The sequence below is a fragment of the Netta rufina genome (assembly GCF_964035555.1).
Source record: "Netta rufina genome assembly, chromosome: 3".
Lineage (NCBI taxonomy): Eukaryota > Metazoa > Chordata > Aves > Anseriformes > Anatidae > Netta > Netta rufina.
Window position 1 is genome coordinate 8,806,356 of NC_140125.1, and position 20,394 is coordinate 8,826,749.

General features: G+C 40.6%; 1 protein-coding gene across 1 annotated transcript in view; it reads right to left on the reverse strand.

The window, feature by feature from the left end:
• MACROD2 (mono-ADP ribosylhydrolase 2) overlaps positions 1–20,394 on the reverse strand; it is an 856,291-nt gene that overhangs the window by 27,583 nt on the left and 808,314 nt on the right. Inside the window, exons 13-16 of the mRNA XM_084284713.1 lie at positions 18,267–18,335; positions 8,602–8,679; positions 7,885–7,959; positions 7,175–7,285 (exon numbers count right to left, since the gene is read on the reverse strand). Coding sequence (XP_084140839.1) covers positions 7,175–7,285; positions 7,885–7,959; positions 8,602–8,679; positions 18,267–18,335 — 333 coding nt within the window. The remainder of the gene's footprint in view (positions 1–7,174; positions 7,286–7,884; positions 7,960–8,601; positions 8,680–18,266; positions 18,336–20,394) is intronic.

Consider the following 20,394-nt stretch of genomic DNA (forward strand, 5'->3'; position numbering starts at 1 on the left):
ACTGCACTGAAACAGCCTGGTGGATCTATTCTACTTAATACTGAAATTCCTATTGCTGCAAATGGGAATGAAACCCACTGCTCAGACAGAGCCCTCTGGAGCTGTATATTATATTTAAAACAATGGTACTGTTTCTCTGAAAGCGCTACACCTCATTTCCAGATGCATCATTAACTATGATGCCATCTGTAAAACCACAGGCCTTGGTCAGCGAGCTCTCCTTTTTCACTTACGTTACAGGAAAAAGTTTCTAGGGTGTCGAAATCTCTCCTGTATTCCTTTCACTTGTCACTCGGATGCCATTTGATATGATTTGAAAGAGATATGTGCTTCATTTGCATAAGGTAGCCCTGCTTCTCTGGAGATTTGAGCTAAAACCAAGGACTAGCAGATTTGAACACCACATGAAATATGCATTATCTTTCCAGTTTTCATACACTACAACGGCATTATCAGCCTCTTAAAGCCCTTTAAGCCTTGTATGTCAGAAGTACAAAACATGTAACATCATGTAATAATATTATAAACATATGAGGACTTAGAATGACTTCACAGCACCTGCTTTTCGGTGGAATTTTATGACTTTATATTAATTTGGCATTCTTGCCATGAAAATAAAATGTAAACGGCACTTCAAAAATATGCCATTAAAAATATCCAGTTTCTCCTCAAGCTTCTCAGAGGATTTAATCTTTTCTCTTTTTATTTTCTGTATACGGAAGAGCTCTAAAAATTATTTTATTAGATTTAATGCTGAATGTGTTTCAGTTCAGTACTGTAACACGAGTTAATTAAACCAAACAAAGGCCACACTGCCAACGCTTTCAGAAGGAACAAAGAGATGATATTTTTAAATGAAATAAAAATTGCCAATTCATAATAGTATTTCTATTCTGATTACTGAAAATGACATGAAGAAAGCAATCAAATACACACAGTAAACCTTAAACACTATCATTGCTAAAGCAGTCCATTTTCTTGTTTCTTTTTTCTTTCCTGTTGCCTTTTTGTCTTGTACCCTGCCATCACGCCTGATAACATAAAGCGACCGTGACAGCAGGCAAAATGTTTAAGCTGAAAAATTCCTTCCTTTTTCCACTTTTTCTTAGAAAAGCACCCAGAAAAAATATATCATTTGTAACTGAAAGAGATGAAAAATAATTAAAACTTAAAACTGATCTTGCACCACCTGTTCAGGCTAGTACCTGATATATGGAGAGCAATGAAAAGAAACAGACTCCTTCTGTGGCAGGAAAAAAAAAAAGAAAAAAAGACTTCTTTCCCCCCCAGGAGATTGAAATCAGTATCTGGAGCAGAATACTGACAGTATAATAACCACCCCATCCTGCAAGTAAACAGTACTGCTCAGTACGGCCCAGGCAGCACCCTTCGGGAAGGCTCGTAGGGGTCTGCTTCCCGCTTGCAGCCTCTCAGAGGAGGGAAGGAACATCAGAACATCATTTGGAGCACTGTGTGCTGCCCGATGTGGTGCAGCTCTTCTTCTGCTGCACCAGACGGTCCTTAGGAAATGAAAAAAAAAAAAAAAAAAAAAGAAAGCCATCACACTGCTGGTCACGACAGCCTGCGAGTGACACTTCCTCCTACTGATCGTGCTGATCCTTCATCATCACTGAAGCGACTGTTCTTAGCACCCAGTCTCGGAGCCTGGAGACCTCCCAGTTCAGCACTGACAAAGCCACCACAGGCAAATATAACCACAGGCACCAGAAAAAGCACTCCTTTCCCCCAAGCTGCAACACGCAAGAGGAGCACAGAAGATGCCCACGCAGAGCCATTCGCAGGCACGCCAGCCTCACCTGCATTCAGAGGCATTTAAACAAAGCCACCCCAACCCCAGAACCACGCAGAACATTTTATGTGCATTCATCACAATTGACATACTGTTTGCCAACTTAGAAAAGCCTGTGACCCCTCCCCTTCCAAAAGGAACCTCTGGCTAGGCTGAAAGGTTTCTTTTCCCTGCCTACAGTTATGGCCCTTGCTCAAGATTTTACGCTTTGAGTTTTTGTAAAGTTCCCCAGAAAACGAAGATATGTAAAGGGAGAGTTCTTAAACCCCAAAGATATCACCCTGGATGAAGGCACTTTTTTTGGCGTTCCAGTGACAATCTGGTTACCGCATACCTCCAACTAATTCCAGTGACATTCTTTGCAACAGTCTGCTATCTCTAGCTCAGCTTTAGACACGTGAGTTTAAATTCACGATTTTCTACTTCCCCAGAACAATCAGCGTTTCTGCAAAGGGCCCAAAGGTGTACTTTTTTTTTTTTTTTTCCTCATTGCCATCTACCAATGCATGTTAGAAGCAGATTTTTAAGATATATTCCAAATTTATGGTCAGACTTACTCTGCAACAGCACATAAAATGTCATCTGACCCATTCAGTGTGGGTCATTATCAAAGACCTGTGCACTGTGTATTTGAATCAGAATACTTATTCCTTTCTTTTTCAGGGAACCTTTATAAAAGGAGTTGGAGCCTCTAAACTATCTCCTCAGCAGCCACCACACTCCAAATATCTCTGCATTCTTGTCTCCCCAGGCAAAACAAAGTATGTCTTTTTAAGGATGCATACAGAAGATTATTAACATCTCTCTCTCTTTTTTTTTTTTTTTTTCTTCTAAGATGTCCCATCCATCTCCACTTGAAGCTGAGAAGTTTGGTTAAGAAATAAAAGGCAGTTATGCTTGCCATGACTCAAGAATAAAGATGACAGGTTCATCTCAAAAGATCTTTCTCAAGTACCTTGTTTCTCTATAACTACAATGTCACATCAGAGAAAGTAATTTCTTTTGACAATATTTGCAACTGTACCAACGCATGTAAAAATCATATAAACGCATGAAAATGAAACTGTAAAACATGGAGAGCTCTTTCTCCTTGAAGTTTCTGAATATTTAATTCTCTCCAAGATCATGCTGTCAAACGATCTCTTTTGCTAATGTACAGATGGATAACTACCTTGGAAATCCAGTTAAGTGAAGAACGGATGGCATGGTAGCTACAAAGGTACCTATCTATTCATTTAACAAAGATGGTTGAACAAAACCAGGCTTAGCTAAGAAAATGAGGCAGAATTCAAATTTACATTAAAGGGCAGTGACCAAAGGCCTGGCACTGCAGGAAATCGTGTACATTGCACGTGATCTAAACCTGTCAACCTCCCTCTGGTCCCTTCCCAAGCCTGCCTTAGGATCACATGGTTCATACACAACCAAGGTGGTTATTGCAGTCCCCTACACACAGCACTCAAAAAGGCTGGGGAGCAGCTACACACCGAAAGACTAATTGCATGGGCTGTGTCCTGCTCTTAAGCTAAATCCCCGGGCACTAATATCTTTTTCATAGGCATTAATTACAGCACTTTGATGCTTGATTGTGCTTCAGCAATAACCTGCTTCTGTGTTTCGGGACTTGTCCAGAGGAAAATAAACATATTCTTTTCCCAGGGAGGATGCTGCCCAGCCACACATCTGGGGCATGAACCAGCCTATCACCAAAACCATGCAGAAGTGGCAGAACAGCTTCACCGCTTTCCTCTTGCCCACTGCCACCAGGTCAGGGTCTCTCCCACAGCTCTGGTGGTCAGAACAAAGCTGTGAAATGAGTTGATGTGAAAATTGCTTCTTAGGGGGAAAAGAATGCCAAGCCAAGCCCAAGTAATCCTACAAACAGCAGCATAGGGCAAAATTTTTTAGTCTAAATACAGAAGATGATCAAACAGAGAAACAGAAATTGAAGGGAGAGGAGGCTTCGAGTAGCAAATGGCTACATATTCAGACATGCTGGAAATTGTCTCCTAGAAAAATTGAGCTGAGCAAAACTGCAGCTAAATGTTGAACATGTGATCATTACAGCGTGACAGGACTACTTCTAGGTGGACGTATAAAGGGGCTGCCAAGCGGTGTATTAACAACACGTACACTTCCCTAGTCAGCAACTAGGTCAGCGATCACCACTGACTCCGCTTTTTAATAAAGGGATTTGAGAATATTCCCTAATCTTATAAGAAACACATATTTTCATTATTCTTTTGTGAACTAGAATGGGTGCGTTATAGTAGTTGGAAAATAACAGAAAAGGCATCTTAGCTGGTCTTTTTTCTTCAGGTGCTCCCTAATAACATATAACTTCAAGTTACAGTAGGAAAATAGGGAATAATTGGCACACGCTGTATTTTATTACTGATTTTGGAAAAAGCCGCACCAGGTTTTTATGAAACACACACAGTGCTTTACAACGTTACATTCTTCAGGGTAATCTGGCTTACTTCATTCTGCTGGCAATGGAGCAGTTAAATTGCTAAAACTTGGATCCTTCAAGTCCCAGAACGGCGCCCCAGAACCTGGGGAGCGCCAGGATCCACGGCTCCTTGGTAAAACTACAGGCTATGGAGTCACCCTGGAGCTGTGAAGCCACGTGGGCTATGCAAGAAAGGACCCTGCAAGCCCTAAAATCCCCAACACCACACGGATGAGCTGATCAGCCGCACACCTACAGTTTGTCAGAAGTTTGTGAAAACTGAGACATGCCTCTAAACCATCAAGAAAGACTTTTTTTTTTTCCCAAGGAAAAGCAGATCACTGAAAAAAAAAAATCTAGCAGGCTAGCAGGCACCATCAGTAACTAGGCAGAAATTTAGCTTTAGGTTGGGAAAGGGACTTTGATCTTTGTTGGCAATTTAGTGGATTCCACAGCTCCAGCGCTGGGGACAGCACAGGTCACAGTGGACTCCCATTCATCTAATGGCTCCCGGTGAGACAGAGAGAGCACAGAGGCAGTTACGTGATACCCCTCGCTCCAGGATGAGCTTGGTAACACAACAGGAAAAAATCAGATGTAGAACAGAGAGAGCAGATAGCTTACAGATCAGTAGTTGCTACGCAGGGCTGTGCATGTAGAGCTAATACAGGTCAAAACCACCATTGTGACACCTAGGATTCAGTTTTATGACCGGATTTCTATTTAATGGGAACTGCAGCCCCACATCAGCCTTTTTCCAAGTGTTCTTATGCAAAAATATGCTGGTTTACTGTACACCAAATGTACTGTGGATGCTGCTGGAAAACAATTTCAAAGAATTAGGTTATGCAATAGCACTTGGGTTACCTGAAATGTTGTTATATCTCTGTTTTATGCCCCGTAATCTCTTCCTATTAAACAGAGACTCTCTTTGGGAAGTATGTATTATTTTATCAGCTTGAACTTCAGCTGATTTTCTGTTTTTTCAGCTCCTTGTCCAGATTCACCTTGCATCGTGGCAAACTTTCAAATCTCACATGGCTGACAATGTGCCCACAGAATGGGAAGCATCTGACAAGAATAGCTCTGAAGGTTCCTCCCTATATGTTCTTGTGGATGTAAGAATGAAACAATGCAAGGGAAAGACTTAACTTCATTTTGTTTTCAAAACCAAACCAAACAACAACAACAAACCCACCACAACACAACAAAAACCAAACCAATTTATTTTCTCTGACACAAAGCCAGTATGTTCAGAAAAAGCTAAACACAGTATCTGTGGAGTTACCTAAGTGCCATTACCCCGCACGTAGACTCAGCACAGCATCTCCTCCTATTAAGGAGCTGATCGAAAGCTCACTTAAATCAATGAGAGTCTTTCTATGAGCTTCAGTAAGCTTTGGATCAGACTGATCTTGTTCAAGAGCAATACCTGAGCCCCCTTGTAGGGACACGTTCCACAATGTTTGGAAAGAACCCTTTACTTAGTACCTGAGCCTTTTAAATCAGGGGCAGGAAAAGGAAAAGTGCCAAGAACAACCCTTTTCTGACATTACCTTCTTTTCTTTAATGTTGCATATTTTAATAGTAGGTAGAACAGATGGTGAAATACAATCTCTCCACTGAGAACTAAATGACAGCCACTAGCTGTAGGGGACACTCAAGTATTAAAGGGAAGGAAATGCACAAATAATGAAAGTACATTTTGTCCAACTTGCTTTTGATGAGGCATAAAATAAAATGTAAATAATTTCTATTAGAAGGAAATTAACATAACGACTTTGGTATTTGCAATCAGAGTGAGCTCATATTACATAACCTGGATTTGCAATTGAAGTAGAGCAATACCATATACCTGGATTTGAAGTAAGGATTACAGGAATTCTGTTTTCACTGTCAGTAATATGGTACAAACCCGATACTATTAACATGACTGATAATAAAGAGATGTGATTAGTCTTAATTTGGCTAAGCAATTAAAAAAAAAAAAAAAAAAGGAGCAGAAATACTGGTTAGCTGTATATGAACAGAAGTTCTATTAACTGGGGTTTGCTGTGAAGAAAAGTGTCAATATTACTAACACACATTTGTAATTAAGTTGCTGTCAAAGTGGCTAGGAAAAGGAGTTCATAATTAGGACAATTCAGTTAGTATTGACCTGAATTTTCAGTAAAAATCATGTCTGGGTTTTATTTTGGAACTATAAAATTAATCTCCGTGTTCTACGGAAGACAACCATATAATTATTAACTTGCAGTGACTTTACAATTAGAGAATTATTTACATAACATGTTCTTTTTACATAACCACATGGCTGTTACAAATGGTGAACTGAATGTAATGCTCCCAGAAGAGTATCCAACACAGAAAATTAAACTTCTAAGTTTCTTTACAAAAGCATTACTAAGGATTTAAATACTTTACTCTCGGAAAAAAAATCCTGCTTCAGCAAGACCCTGTGCTCCCGCTCCAAATATTGGTTTCTTTATTAGAATTACTGGTTTCAGTTAATTACTACCTAAATCTCTATTAATGGCCTCACAATTCATTTGCATGCCTATTTATAGTAAATATTCTTGATGCTTCTAGTGAATGTGATCAAGAGGATACTTAAATGAACAGAAATTGGTTGTTTAATCAGCACATTAATACCAAAAAACAATGAGAAGTATGCTTATTTTAAATCACTTTAGAATCTGATTGTACACTTTCTTACACTTATATTCCTACGTGACTGCACATCCAGTATATCAAAACAACACTCAAAGATATGGAAGTTGGTGTGTTGTTTTTTTTTTTCCAATAAATCCCTCTATACGTGCTATTACCATGTTTCCTGACAAGCAGAAGAAAAGCAGAATGTGAGCCCAGCAGAATTCCCTATCTCATTCTATTTTTTTAAGCAACCTTACCTTCCTCTTCTTCTACTTGTGCTCCTCCTCCTCCTTCTTTTTCTTTTTCCTCTGCATTGGGAATCAAAGGTTTCTCCTCTTCTGTTGTGTCTTCTTGGTTCAACAATGGCTCTGAATAAATTTGATAAAAAGATGAACACTAAGACTTTTCAGAATGTACATTGTATAAAAGGATTAACATACACTAGAGAGATTACCATTAAAAACACTGGAAAAGGAAAAGGATCCTTTCCCTCAAGAGCACAGATACACTATCTATCTCGGGGAAATGCAAAGGGCAGTAGATGAGAGCAAGGCCTCAACCCTCCAGTATGCTGAGCTTCCTAGGATTGGGCACAAAAAAGCCCCCCATGACTAGCTTAAAGCATCATCCCTCACCAGGACTCATCACAAGCCCAGGGGCACAAGCACTCTAACATTTTACTGGTCAGCGGACAGAGCATTCTGTGCTCTGAACATACAGGGCTCCAGCACTCAGTGAGAGGAACAAAACACACAGTGTTCACTTCTTTCTCTAATGGAAGCAGTCGTTAAAAAGCCATCCGATGTCACTGAGAACCCACAGCTACTCCCCTGCTCTGGGCTGAAGTCAGGGTTACCAGAAGATGATTCAGCTCCACAGTTTTGTTCTTGGAAGCACGGAAAACAAAAGGGAATTTCAACACTACTGCTCAGATCTAAGCAATAACAGTGTGATGCATATGCAGTACCTTCTATCTCCATGCAGGAGCTTTGGGAATCTGCCCCAGTTTTCATCTCCTCCTCTGCAGCACCATCCTGCTGTCCTGTTAGCACGACAGATTGAAAATGACATCAGTGCGAGGGCTGCATGCATGCAGTAGCAGGTTTGGCAGGCACGGCACGAACCTAACACGCTGCATCGAACTCTTCAGCCATGAAATGCCTTTTGCTATTAAATGAACAATGTTAGAACTATTTCATATATGAAAATACCACCTACTAAGCATTAAGGATGTTCAACGTCTGGTCACAACTGACCTGGAACCAATTTTTTTTTTCCTTTCTTTGTAGCTCAGCCTCTACACACTGGCTCTCATAGGAGCTGTTGCAAAGCACCCCCGCTTGCTGGTCAGCTTATCAGAAGGAATAGAATCACCCCACAGGCTTTTAGAATGATGATGGGAGGGAAAACAAAAAATGGAAAGGAAGGAAAAGACAACAACAACAACGCTATGCCCTCTGGATCAATATGGTTAGAAGCCCACGCACTTGGAGATGTGTCTTTGCCAGCAACGCCAACAATTACTGCACCAGGCCTGTGTGGCATGGGACCTCTGCTTGCTGACAGCATTTTCCTGAGGCAGCAGAGGTCAGGCTGAAACCCACTGGATGCTGTAATGGGAGGAACTAAGGCTCCCAACTGGTTCATTATCTGTGTCTCAAAGAATTTTGAGAGAAAACTTTACCTTCGGCTTGATCTTGCTCGCACCCCATAGGATGTGCCGGGTCACTCTCCTGCGCGCCTTTGGAGTCTTTCAGGGAGTCTGAGGAAACAGCAAACACACAAACACATGTCCTGTAGCGGTTTTTGTGCTGGAAAAGTCCAGCTGTTTCCTCAGACACTGGTGGCCCTTAGGTGCGAGGTTCATTCTTGGCATTCTGATACTCGGACAGCACTTCCTGCTGCTTAACCACAGACTCGCACACTACAGAAGCATACTCGTGGGTCTCAATTATTCAAACTGATTTCTGAAGCCGTACACTTACTGAGCAGTTTCTGGCCTGCGGTACAAACCTTAGACAAGGAGTTGTCAAGAAAGGATACGTAAGAAAAATGAGAAGTGCTACTGAGACTCTTATTTCTAATGAAATGAGCGTCACAAAGCTAGGAGAAACACAGTGGACCACCTACTTAATAAATAGAATGACTTTTTTTAAAAAAAATAATAATAACAATACCAGTGCTTTTCATGGCTGTATTTTCCCTAGCTTGACAAACATTAAGTCCTATAAATCCCACTGCAAATCCTGGCCTCATTTCACTAGATGACAGAACTCCCAAGGCTGTTATCGTGGCCAAGACTGCTTTTGCTTTCAGGGAGACTAGCAAATGAAGCGCCCAAAGCCATACTCTGAACCAGTAGCACAGTGAGGTTTTAAATCAGACAGTATAAATCCAGCCCCTACACTCTATCTGTGGTCTTCGTATACACCGGGCATTAATTTTTGTGTGTCAAACAACATTTTCTGACCAGAGCCACTCCCTAGTGATCTATGGCATGCAAAGACCTACAGCGCATGACAATAAATTACTTTATGACAGTTTTGTCATGGCACTACTTCTAGAGGGTCCCTTTCTATCACATGGCAGAGCAGATCTTACAACACACCAAAGGATGCCCGGGCAAAACTCTCTTCTTGAAACTTGCCAAGAATAATCTCTGATGGATAAGCAAGAAAGCTGGGTTGTTAACATCTGATCCAAATTTAATAATCTGTAGAAAAGGTATGCAGTGAAAGTGTGTGGCTTTAATTAACTGCAAATAATCCCCCAAGGCAAATATTTAATTACCTGCACAGCTTCTTACTTCTCTCATGGCATGACAATAAGTTTATAAATCCAAGTTTGAAAGCAGAATATCTCACTGATGTACAATTTGCTAAAATTTGCCCTTGCTGCACTTTTTTTTCTACCCTACTGTGGACTTAAAACGCTGAGCACTGCTATCAGCTGGGCCACTGTGCTGGCCCTTTCATACTAGGAAGCCACATCATGCTATGAGTTACAAGGGATTACCCTATCAGCCTGAATCAGTGCAAAAATAAATTAGAATCTCATCAAATTGCAAGCTTAATCAAAAAGCAAGTTGAAGGACCTCTTGGTCTTCAATGGGAAAGGCACTAAAAATCTTCAGGGAATTTGTCAACATCTAAAACAAACTTTAAATGCATCGAGTGAAATTCTGGCTTCACTGAAGTCTTTGACAAAGCCTGTGGGATATCAAGCAAGCCAAGGTTTGTACCACCCCTAGCCCTCTATTCTGGATTCATATAATCTTTTTTTGGTATGATTTAGTTGCATGTTTGCAAATGGTACTTTACTGACTAACACAGACTCAGAAGTCCTCTTCCTTAAGTACCTTGTAGCGAGGGCCCTTCAAAGAGCCAAAAGTGTGATATTACCTGCTGGGCGTGGGAGAGGTGCACACTCCTCTGTCCCATATGGTTCTTAGAGATATCTTATCCAGTGCTGATTGCACAGTACTTCATACTGCCAGACCTGTGCCTTTAATCTCAGTCCATAGGTGCCACCTTTCCTCCCAGAATGAGGAATGACTCCAATTTCATGCAAAAATCAATCCGCAGCATCAGAGGAACAATTACGTGCCTTGGTCAATAGCAACAAATGGAGTTTAAGGAGCCTTGTGCTTCGCTGATGTATGTGCCCCCTCACATTGCTTTTTGTCGTGCAGCACCAAATAGCTTATGGCAAACTACAGTTCTTGTGCAGCGTGAGGAGTTGTCTGCACTTCCATCCCTGGGCACAGCTGGAAGTCTGACCCTACTGCTGTGCTCAGTGCCAGCATTAGGCACCACTGCAACAGACCATCCGTGCTGTTTGGCCCGTCTTCAGACATTCCCATACCTGGCTGCGCACAGTTTATTCTTATGGGATTGCAATTTAATGTTGAACTTTCATTTTGGATGTAAAGAGTTTCCTAATTGTTCCAGGGTTCGAGAAAGCATTTCAGTTGCACAGGATTCAAAATTATTCCAGGCAACATAAAATGTTCATTTTGCACGTGTTCTTTTTTGTCAAGCATGTTTCTGAAAAAAGCAGAACACGGGCAGGAGCTGCTGCCTCGCTGAAGGAGCCTGCGGTTCCTATTTCAGCAGGAGAGATCAGTAGCTGCATTAGCATGTAGATTCTGAGTTTCAAAATCTTTAAGGTCAAGACCATATCAAAGATTTCTTCTTTTCAAATGCAAATAGTAGATCAAATATTCAAGCCAAAAGGTCCAAAGACAGATTTACTTTTAGGATTAACAAGAATAAAATAAAGCAAAGGAATAAACCCAGATTTATGAAGAAAATCTCAGGCAGGCAAGAGTAAAAAATGTAAGATTAAATGCACGGGTCAATAAAAGCTGGTCCCAAATTGGATATGAGGCAAGAACGCTGCATCTGTTTCAGTTGGCAAGCAGTGGTGGGAATCCCACAAATGCTGACTAAATACAAGTTTCTCTTTGAAAGTTTTCAGTAGAGTAGCAGCATTGCTCAGGAAGAGGTGGTCTTTTGTGCTGACTTAGCCCTCTAGAGCCATACAGAACTGGGCTTAGGCCAGTACGATAGTCCTAAAAGACCCCATGTCCGCACAAGCTCTGGACATCCCTACAGCCTTCATCCATCACCAAATGGCTAGGAACTAACTCCGATTTTTTAAATGGTATAAAGCGGTGGTATAAACGGTATCAAGCAGTGTCATTCATCTCCTAACACAGCTATTCATCTGTCAAGTTGCACCAGAGAACCCTAGTGAGGGTATCATTTCTCAGCAAAGTATGCTTATTTTTTTGGTGATGTACATGGGGCACCATTTGCTTTGGGGCTGTAAAGGGTCAGCATTGCACCAGGCGGGACTGAAAGTGAGCAGTGCTTCTGATACTGCATTGTAGCACGGTTCCTGGTGTCATCACTGATCACAAACAAATGAACCAAACACGACATTTAGTGACATAAATAAATCAAAGATAGGCCACTTTAATCTACTGCACATAAAGCAATGAAGTGCTTGTGAACATCTGAGCGTAAAACCCATGAATTCCTTCAAACCTGCCCATGAATTCCTTCAAACCTGCTTTTACCTGGTGGCTGCTTTACCTGCAGTGGCAGTATCCACGTAAGGAGGCTCACTCTGACCCCGCTTGCTCTGCGCCTCTCCGTTGTATTGAAACAACTATCTCGTAGGGTTGTATGGCTACACAGACATGGGAATTAACCCCAGCCTTTAAAAACTCTTGGAGAAAATATTTGGACATTAAGTAAGAGGGTCAGAATACTCACCACACATATTACTGTTCTAATACACCAACTGCATGCTGAACTCAACTCCAAGAAAACTGTGTAGCTTGCAATAAGCTATCAATCCTACCCTTCCTGCCCATAATCAAACACTATTTTGTATAAAGACTGCATAAACCCCACTGTTTTTCCATGTCATTCTTTTTTTTTTTTTTTTTTTTTTTTTTGACTGTACAAAGCAACACTGCTCAAACAAAATTTTGCAAATGCTTAGGAAGAGGAGAAATGGTAAGATCTGAATGTTAAGTGGTTTTAACGATCTTTTAAAATTCACTTCCCCAGCTACTCTCTGTATGGCTTATTTACTGAGTCATTTCTAATGTGCAACACACCTGGGTCCTGCACACAGCATAGATAAATCACCACATTTTAGGGAGCTGTAAGACGATTAAAGAGGGAAAAAGCTGGCCATTATGAAAGAAGAAGGTTCAGTGCATTTTATTTTTTAAGCATGATACTGTGAAAAATGACTGGAATATTTCCAGAGTGAAAGAAATCAAGCAGGCGTCTAAAATTACAGGTAATGGTGTGCACGGAGGCTGCCACATGATTAGGGTATTCTTTTGCCTCATAAACCGAGGAAAATGTGTTAAAATGAAGTACTATAAAATGGTGATTTATAAGAAGTTAGGGAGATATTCTTGAGCTTTGACTTTAAAATGTTATTTTTATATCCACCAAGATTTCATTTTAATCTATCTTTATGACGGATTAGATTTATTTGAGCCCAAGTTTATACGGCTTGGTAAAACAGACCTTTTTAGGCGCAACAACCTGTAGAGAGATTTTTGCAAGTGTTCGGGTGATACAGCAGGCACTTCATCTCCCCAGGTGGGGTCCAGCGGGTAACACTCCCACTCGCTCATGCTTCCAGCTGCCAGGAGGGCATCTCCTCTAACCTCCCCTTCTGTCCACAAGAGGCATTCAAGGTGCAGTTGGTAAGATAACCGGGCACCCTGCTGCTACCGCCAGGGCAGGGCCCATTGCGTGGGACACTGGGTAAGGAAAACACTGAGAAAAACCTGGCGGTCTCAGTTAGACCCTTCCCAGGAGAAGCTGCTGCCCAGCTGAAGGTAGGAGAGAGGAGCTGCAAGGAGTAGGTGCTGGTCGGGCTGACGGGAGCGCAGCTGGATGGCTTCGGGTCAGCTAATATTTAAAAATAAGTAGGATTTAAATAAACCAGCTAAGCAGATTAGTGTCAGCTGTTGCAGCTGCCTGTGCAGGCGTAATGGTAAAGCAGAAATACCTCTTGAGTAGTTTATGGCCTTGACCCTGTCTGGATGCACAATGCTACAGATAGGTCAGATTGAAAGGAAAAGTGAGTAACCTGCATCACGTACAGCTCACACTGACCATCATCAGGGTGCTAAGAGAACAGGCATTTGGTGAGATGCTGATGGTTACATAGCTGGTTGAAAATAAAAACAAATGAATAACCCCCCACCACTACACCATTTAGCTTGCGTTAGCCAATTTGCTTTCATGGAAATCATTCTAACCAAGGGAGAGAAAAATGTTATCCTGGCAGCTGGCACGCGGAGCCACAGCTACGGTTGGGGGTGTTGAAACTCTTCCATTTAAAAAGGTTCTTTCTCAGTTACCTATAATTGAAATTTTTCAGGCTGAAATTTTCCAGGCCTAATCATAGCCCAAGGGTAAAGTAAAAACATTTCATTGGTGGCTGCTGAGCGCTCAGCACTTCTGAAAATCGGGTCATTCATTCAGATGTCTTAATATATACTTAAGAGCTGATTTTAAACACCTCTTTTTGAGCACACTGACCTTCCAGTCAGTCTACTTCACCCACTCATCAATGTCTAATTTATGCCAATTTACCCAGCTCCCCTGGATTTGAAATGCAGTATCTTTCCATTTATCCCTTCTCAATCATTTATGTCTTTAGGACACCGAGATTTTTCCATGGTGAGAACTACAGCTGGCCAAACAGGAATTATATATCCTGTATGTTTTACACACAAGATACTTGCAGGCTTCTGGGTTGCACAAAGTGAGTTTTTAGGGCTCGGCTCTAGCCAAGGCATATACCTAATACAGTCTCTGACAACATAAACTCTCCAGCTGACTGAACCTGACTCCATTTCAGAGAATGTAGAAAAATAGTGACTTGCTTTAAATGGCACTCCCGCAGGAGCACAGACTTTGGTGAACACCTGGAAATAATTAATCGCTGCTTTATTTTTAAAATTAATTAGCATATGATTTAATTTAGTTGACCTTCAAATGAAAATTCAGTTCTTATGAGGTGCTAATGAATTAAAATCAGTGTATTGTGCACAGAAACTTTCCCGTGATTACATAATGGGGAGTTCATTCTTTATCTGTGCTAAATCCATTTCCTTTTAAAACTTTTCTGCCAGAAAGCCCCATCGTTAAGTCAGGTTAAACAATAATCAGTAGGACAGGTATATGAGAAGCAAAATGAAGAACACACGCTCTCTCACACACGCACTCGGTCCATTTAAAACGAGTTGGTAGTCCCAGCACAATCTTGTGTGGACAGGCATACCAGACTGAGCGCAGCCTGTCTGATACGTGTTTTATCTGCTGCATAAACATTAATGGCCTTAATCACTTTCTTCTGTCCTTCCACTCCATAAAGAGGAGCATCTCTAAGTTGAAATACGCTGTGTATAAAGGATCTACTTCCATATGCACAGTAATGAAGCACTACGAAGGTGCTGCCGAGAGGTGTCAGCTCTCTCCTCAAGAGCTAATAGATATGCATGCGAGTTTTCAAGGGTAAAATTGCAACATTTCTTTGCTCTATTTCCAGACAGTAGAAAGAGAAGCTTGGCACAGGCTGTAGTAAGAGGACACCTCCACAGCATAACATCAAACATCTTGATATTCTTGTAATATGACTATTCTGCTTTGTTTCCTGAGGACGGGGCACTCGGGAAGTTCTGTCTGTTCAAAGGCCATATGTGAACTGTGCCCACGTGAACTTTTTTTTCTGGACAGAATGTCTTATGAATGACAGGAAAGATAAGAGCACACAACAATGTGGGACATGTAATCCCACAGTAGATTTTCATTTTTCACCAGAGCTCCTCAAAGCATGATCTGTGCACCGTTCAGCACATTCTATTATGAGCTGTACTTCCCTTTTCCCATCCTTCCCCTTGCGTTTAAATAAATAAATAAAAGGATAAAGAAGGCTCCAGTTAAGAAAAAATATTAGGACTTCATGATAGCAGAGATGCATGTGCTTCAAATGCCCCTTGGAAGAGAAGAAAATTAACACTTGAATAAACTCCCAACAAGTTAAAGTGCTCTCCTGACTAGGAACATGTTCCTGAAGAGCGTGAGTTCCTCTAGAGCGTGAATTGGTGTGAGACCTACAGTTTTCTGCCACGGACCCTACCAAAAAGTGTTGAGCCGTGCTACTGTGGGACTGGTAGAACCCTCTTTGTGACAGTCTGCCATTGGCAATATTCATTGAGAGCTATGATAAAAGTCAACACAGAAATCATTCTAACCAAGGGAGAGAAAAAATTTATCACTGTATCTGGCCTGCCAAGCCACAGTGTTCAGGCTGAGAGACAGCGAGATCCATTTTGAGCAGCCCCACGTTTTAGAACAGAAAAGAATTATTTCAGTGCGCTCACTATTTTCTGATTCCAGAAATATGTGGGGGAAAAAAAGGGAGTGGAAAACTTACTAGCTGATGCTAATCCACGTCAAAATACTCATTTCTGTGCACTGGCATTAGAGAGACTGCTGAACTGCCACAGCAGGCTTGGAAACCTCCTATTCTGAGTGGTTTGAACCATGCATTTTGGAAGTTTGTAGCCCAGACTTCTTCACCACAAATCTTTTTCCATGGTAATTAGATGAAAGGAATAGAAAAACATAATTTCTTTGAATGCTTTACATCCAGGTCATTTAGTTGAAGATAAACTACAGAAATTAGTATGTTCCAGAACTTGGCAGGTTTTAGCTGCGTTAACTCAGTGGGCAAACAATTTGAAGGCTGAAATTTATTTCGGGAGCAGCAGGTGTTTTCAGAAATGCCAGGATTTTGTAAAAGTGCCATTTCCCAAGCAGTAGCAAGTGTTTTGTAACACCGGTGTTCAATGTTAAACCAACTCAACATCTGAAATCTGAAAAATTGAGAATATGCTAATGCAAATAAGGATTGAAACAATGGTTTGATGGATGAGGCAGTCTCGTTGTTCAAAACTCTTGGTTTTCCCTTAAACAACTAGCAATCTAATTCTGAAACAGGCCTTCCTCCCCTACATTCCTTCCTTTGTACTAGCATGACTTTACACACAAAATATATGGAGGAGAGTCTGTCTCATTCCTTTTCCCCTACTGGATGCTTTCTGTTTTATTTTTGAGGAGAAGTAGGACATCCAAGTAAGATGACCTTTTGGGCTACTCAGGTCACCATCTCTTCTTCTGCCAGCCTCTTGAGAGAAGAGGAGAAAACATTATTCTCTTAGAATACTATAGGAAAAGCGAGAGGCATAACACAAAAACAGCTACTTTCCCGAGAAGAGGCAACTAATACAAAAGGTCAAAAAACTGGAGCATCAAAAACACACACAGAGATGGTCACTGAACAGCATATCAGAAGGAACGGGTGTCAGAGTCATGAGCAAGCACTCAAAGCACTAGCAAAACATTTGTATCTTTGGTAAAGACTGCAGACAACAAGAAATCCTAATCCAAAAACCCACTGTGGGCCCCACATTACACAGCATCAAAAAGCACATCCAATGGGTGATCACATAAATACAGTATACATAAAAAGGCCAAGTGTCAGTGAGAAAAGAGTGATGAGTGACAGGTAATTGCCAGCTATGGCTGGGGCTGAATCTATCAGTATTCCTGCCTTAAACTAGCCTTGCCATGACCTTAATCTGTGAAGATATCAATAGCAAAAGCCAGTACTCTGGCAAGGGTTTGAGGGCTTTTTTTGCACACAGTACCAATCAATCAGTTGAGAGAGCACTTAAATCAACCTGTGCAAGGCTTTGAACTCATAATCAGGTAAGTATGTGGGCTCTCTAGCATGTTCTTTTGGAACAAAAGGGCAAGATCTCACACCCCATCACACTTATCTAGAAAAATGAGAAGAGAGTTAAGCAGTGACACTGAATTAAACATTCAATCTTTTAAAATAAATAAGTTAATGGATGTTAATAATTATGTTATCTCAGTAAAATGCATTAAAATTTTCTATTAGGCTTTCTTGAAGGCTGTACTGATGGACTGCATTTATTATAGATAGCACAACTCCTGTTTTGAATTACCAGTAGCGAACATTTTATAAATCACCCAGGCTTTTTCCTGACACCCCCCTTTCACCCCCCCCCAAATGCCAGAAACCATAGAGCGGCACAAGCAATTAATAGCATGATATCATAATAGTATCAAAAACGGTAGGTCTGTGCACTGGTTCCTATCTGTAAACCAACAACTCCACAGGAAAAATCTCAGCTTGAAACATTTAAATTAGATCATCTCTCTTTCTTGTTTCCTAAACTCCCTGTCATTTGGCCCTGTGACACTTTCAAATATTTATCACAAACTAAATGATCTGAGTGCCCAGCACAGTCTGCACAAGATAAACATTACCTTCTCCCTCTCAATTATGACTTCAACTCCTTCTGTCTCCTCTTGATGTGTTTATAGCTATTGTGTTTTTCTTTCTCCCCATCAGGAGAGCACTGAATAGGGAGCTAACACAGCTGAGATAGATGTGCACGCTTAACTTTACGCGTGTGAGTCATCATGGCGAGCCCAAGCTTCAGGCTAATTTCTGACATGTCATGTATGATATTGCAGCATTACCTCCGTAACAAGGGGACTTAGGAATTCATGGCATCTCTCCTACCAGCACAACAGCTGGTGCCAAGTAGTTTTATTACAAAGACTTTTGTAAATCAAAATCCAAGCATTTACCTATTTCTGTATGGTTTAACTGTGATTTTAAGCAATTTCCAGACAAAGAAAAATACAGCTTTATGAAATGTCCTCTTGGGATTGGATATTTTGCAATGTAATTTACAATCTGTACCTTTATCCTCACACGGCTCTGTGGCTTCTGATGATGATAGGCTGGCTACAGCTGAAGGTTTCGTCTCATCTATAAGAACCAAGGAAATGAAAGAGACGTTATTCATTAGAAGGCAAAATGATGAACTGGTTTACTGGAAAAAAAAAAAAAAAGGCATTACACCTTATCTGAGGCACGATACTATACTTGAATTTGATTTTCTGGGCTTCCATCCATTCACATTGTATTCACTGGCCATTACTGGTCTGATTGTCTTCCCTAAGCCAGGGGTAAACTTACATTACAGTACTGCCAGTTCAAGTCCATATTTCAATTTCCCATAATAGAGAGAGAGGAACAGCTATCAATTTCATGAATAGGCTGCTGTTGCTTTTTGCTTTGAGACTCCTTTTTTCATTTAATCCATCTATTTTGAGAAAAAAACAATTAAGCCATTCTTTAACTTTAATCATGTCCTTGAATCCCATTGGAATCAAAATGATTAAATGCAAACGCTTTCCTGAAAACAGAAGCTTTCCTGAATCAGGCCCGAAATTTACCAAGTCCCTGAAAATCTGTGGTGCATAGATGTTGAATGTCAAAGCACACTGCTAAAACCATGATCTTTAATAGATTAAATTAGTAATTAGTACCTGAATTTAACAGACTTTTTTCTCCTTCACTGTTGCTTTTTCTGGGCATTTTTTTTGTAATCTAAAACCTTTGGAAACCTGCTTTCATTTTTCTTCCTTCTTTTCTTTCACTAGACTTGCCTCTGGTGATTCTGACCCTCTCCTACACCCCACAATATAGTCATTGAGTATTTTTAACAAGCTTGAAACAAGAGCTCTGAACCACCTGCCATTTTGTTTTCCACATCTTAACTGTGAAGTTCACTGATGATAGGATAGAGGGCAGATTATTAAAAAAAACAGCAATGTAATATCTGAAATATTTTAGGCCAGACTTTGTATGCTATAACTGGCTTTTTCATGTACTATGTAATAAGAACATATAAATCTTTATGTAATGGACTGGCTAAGACTACAGTTTCTATTTTTTTTCTCCAACATTTTCTTTTACGATATTAAAGTAATGATTTGTGATTTGTCACACTCAGATGAAGGTTATGCCTTTTAGTTCAGAAAACACAAATAAGAACTTGAACATTTGAAGAGATTGCTCCTTACAATTATCTTTCATGGTGTTTAGAACTGTTTTAGCCATACAACCATGTATCTTAGAATATCGGGTCATTTCCTACTGCCAATGAAGGGAACACAAGCAGCAACCCTAGAAATTCCTGATGATGTTTTGTCTCCCCAGTTGAGGAATGTGGAAAGTGGCAGCAATTCATCAGCTGAACATTACTCACTTGAGGTAATTGTTCACCTCTCTGTTCTTATCAGTAGGTGAACCAGTAGCGATAAATGTTAAGTCAAATAATTTTTTTCTGTAACGCTGTGTGCTTGTGTCTGAGGAGGTGATTCATGTGTAGGAACAATGCTGTCTTTAGGCGAGTTCCTACAATATGACATTTTCTGGATCTGGGACTTAAAAAGTCTCGATCCTTTCTTTGACACTCTTCATGAGAGTAACAAAACATGACTACCAATATGAGATAGCACAAGAGCATACACGATATCTCTGATAAACCAGGTCTGACAGCTACTAACATAACAAGTCATAATGACAGTTTTGGAAAAGAAAGAAAAAAAAAAGAAAAAAAAAACACAATGCATTTAACACACCTCCAGCAGCAAAGTAATAATTAAGAGACGTGCATTCCCCTCACTTCTCTGGGGAAAAATGAAACGTATCACAATCACTCCAGCTGTTTTGCAAATCAAAACACCAAGGAAATATACATACCATCAGAGTCAATATAGTTGACAAGTACAATGGGCTATATTTGGCATCTATAGACAGTAACATAACTGAGTTTAACAGGAATCTCTGCAGCTGGAGTAATCCTGAGCTAGGAGCCAAGCATTATGTGGTACAGTTAAAAGCTCTGCATTGCTTGAGCAAAGAGATCACCCTGCCTAGCAAGAGATTAAAACAGACCCTGGATTCAGACAGGTCAACTCCTTCCACACTTCTGCCCAACCAGCATAACGGTAAAAATCCAGGAAAGGAAACATCCTTC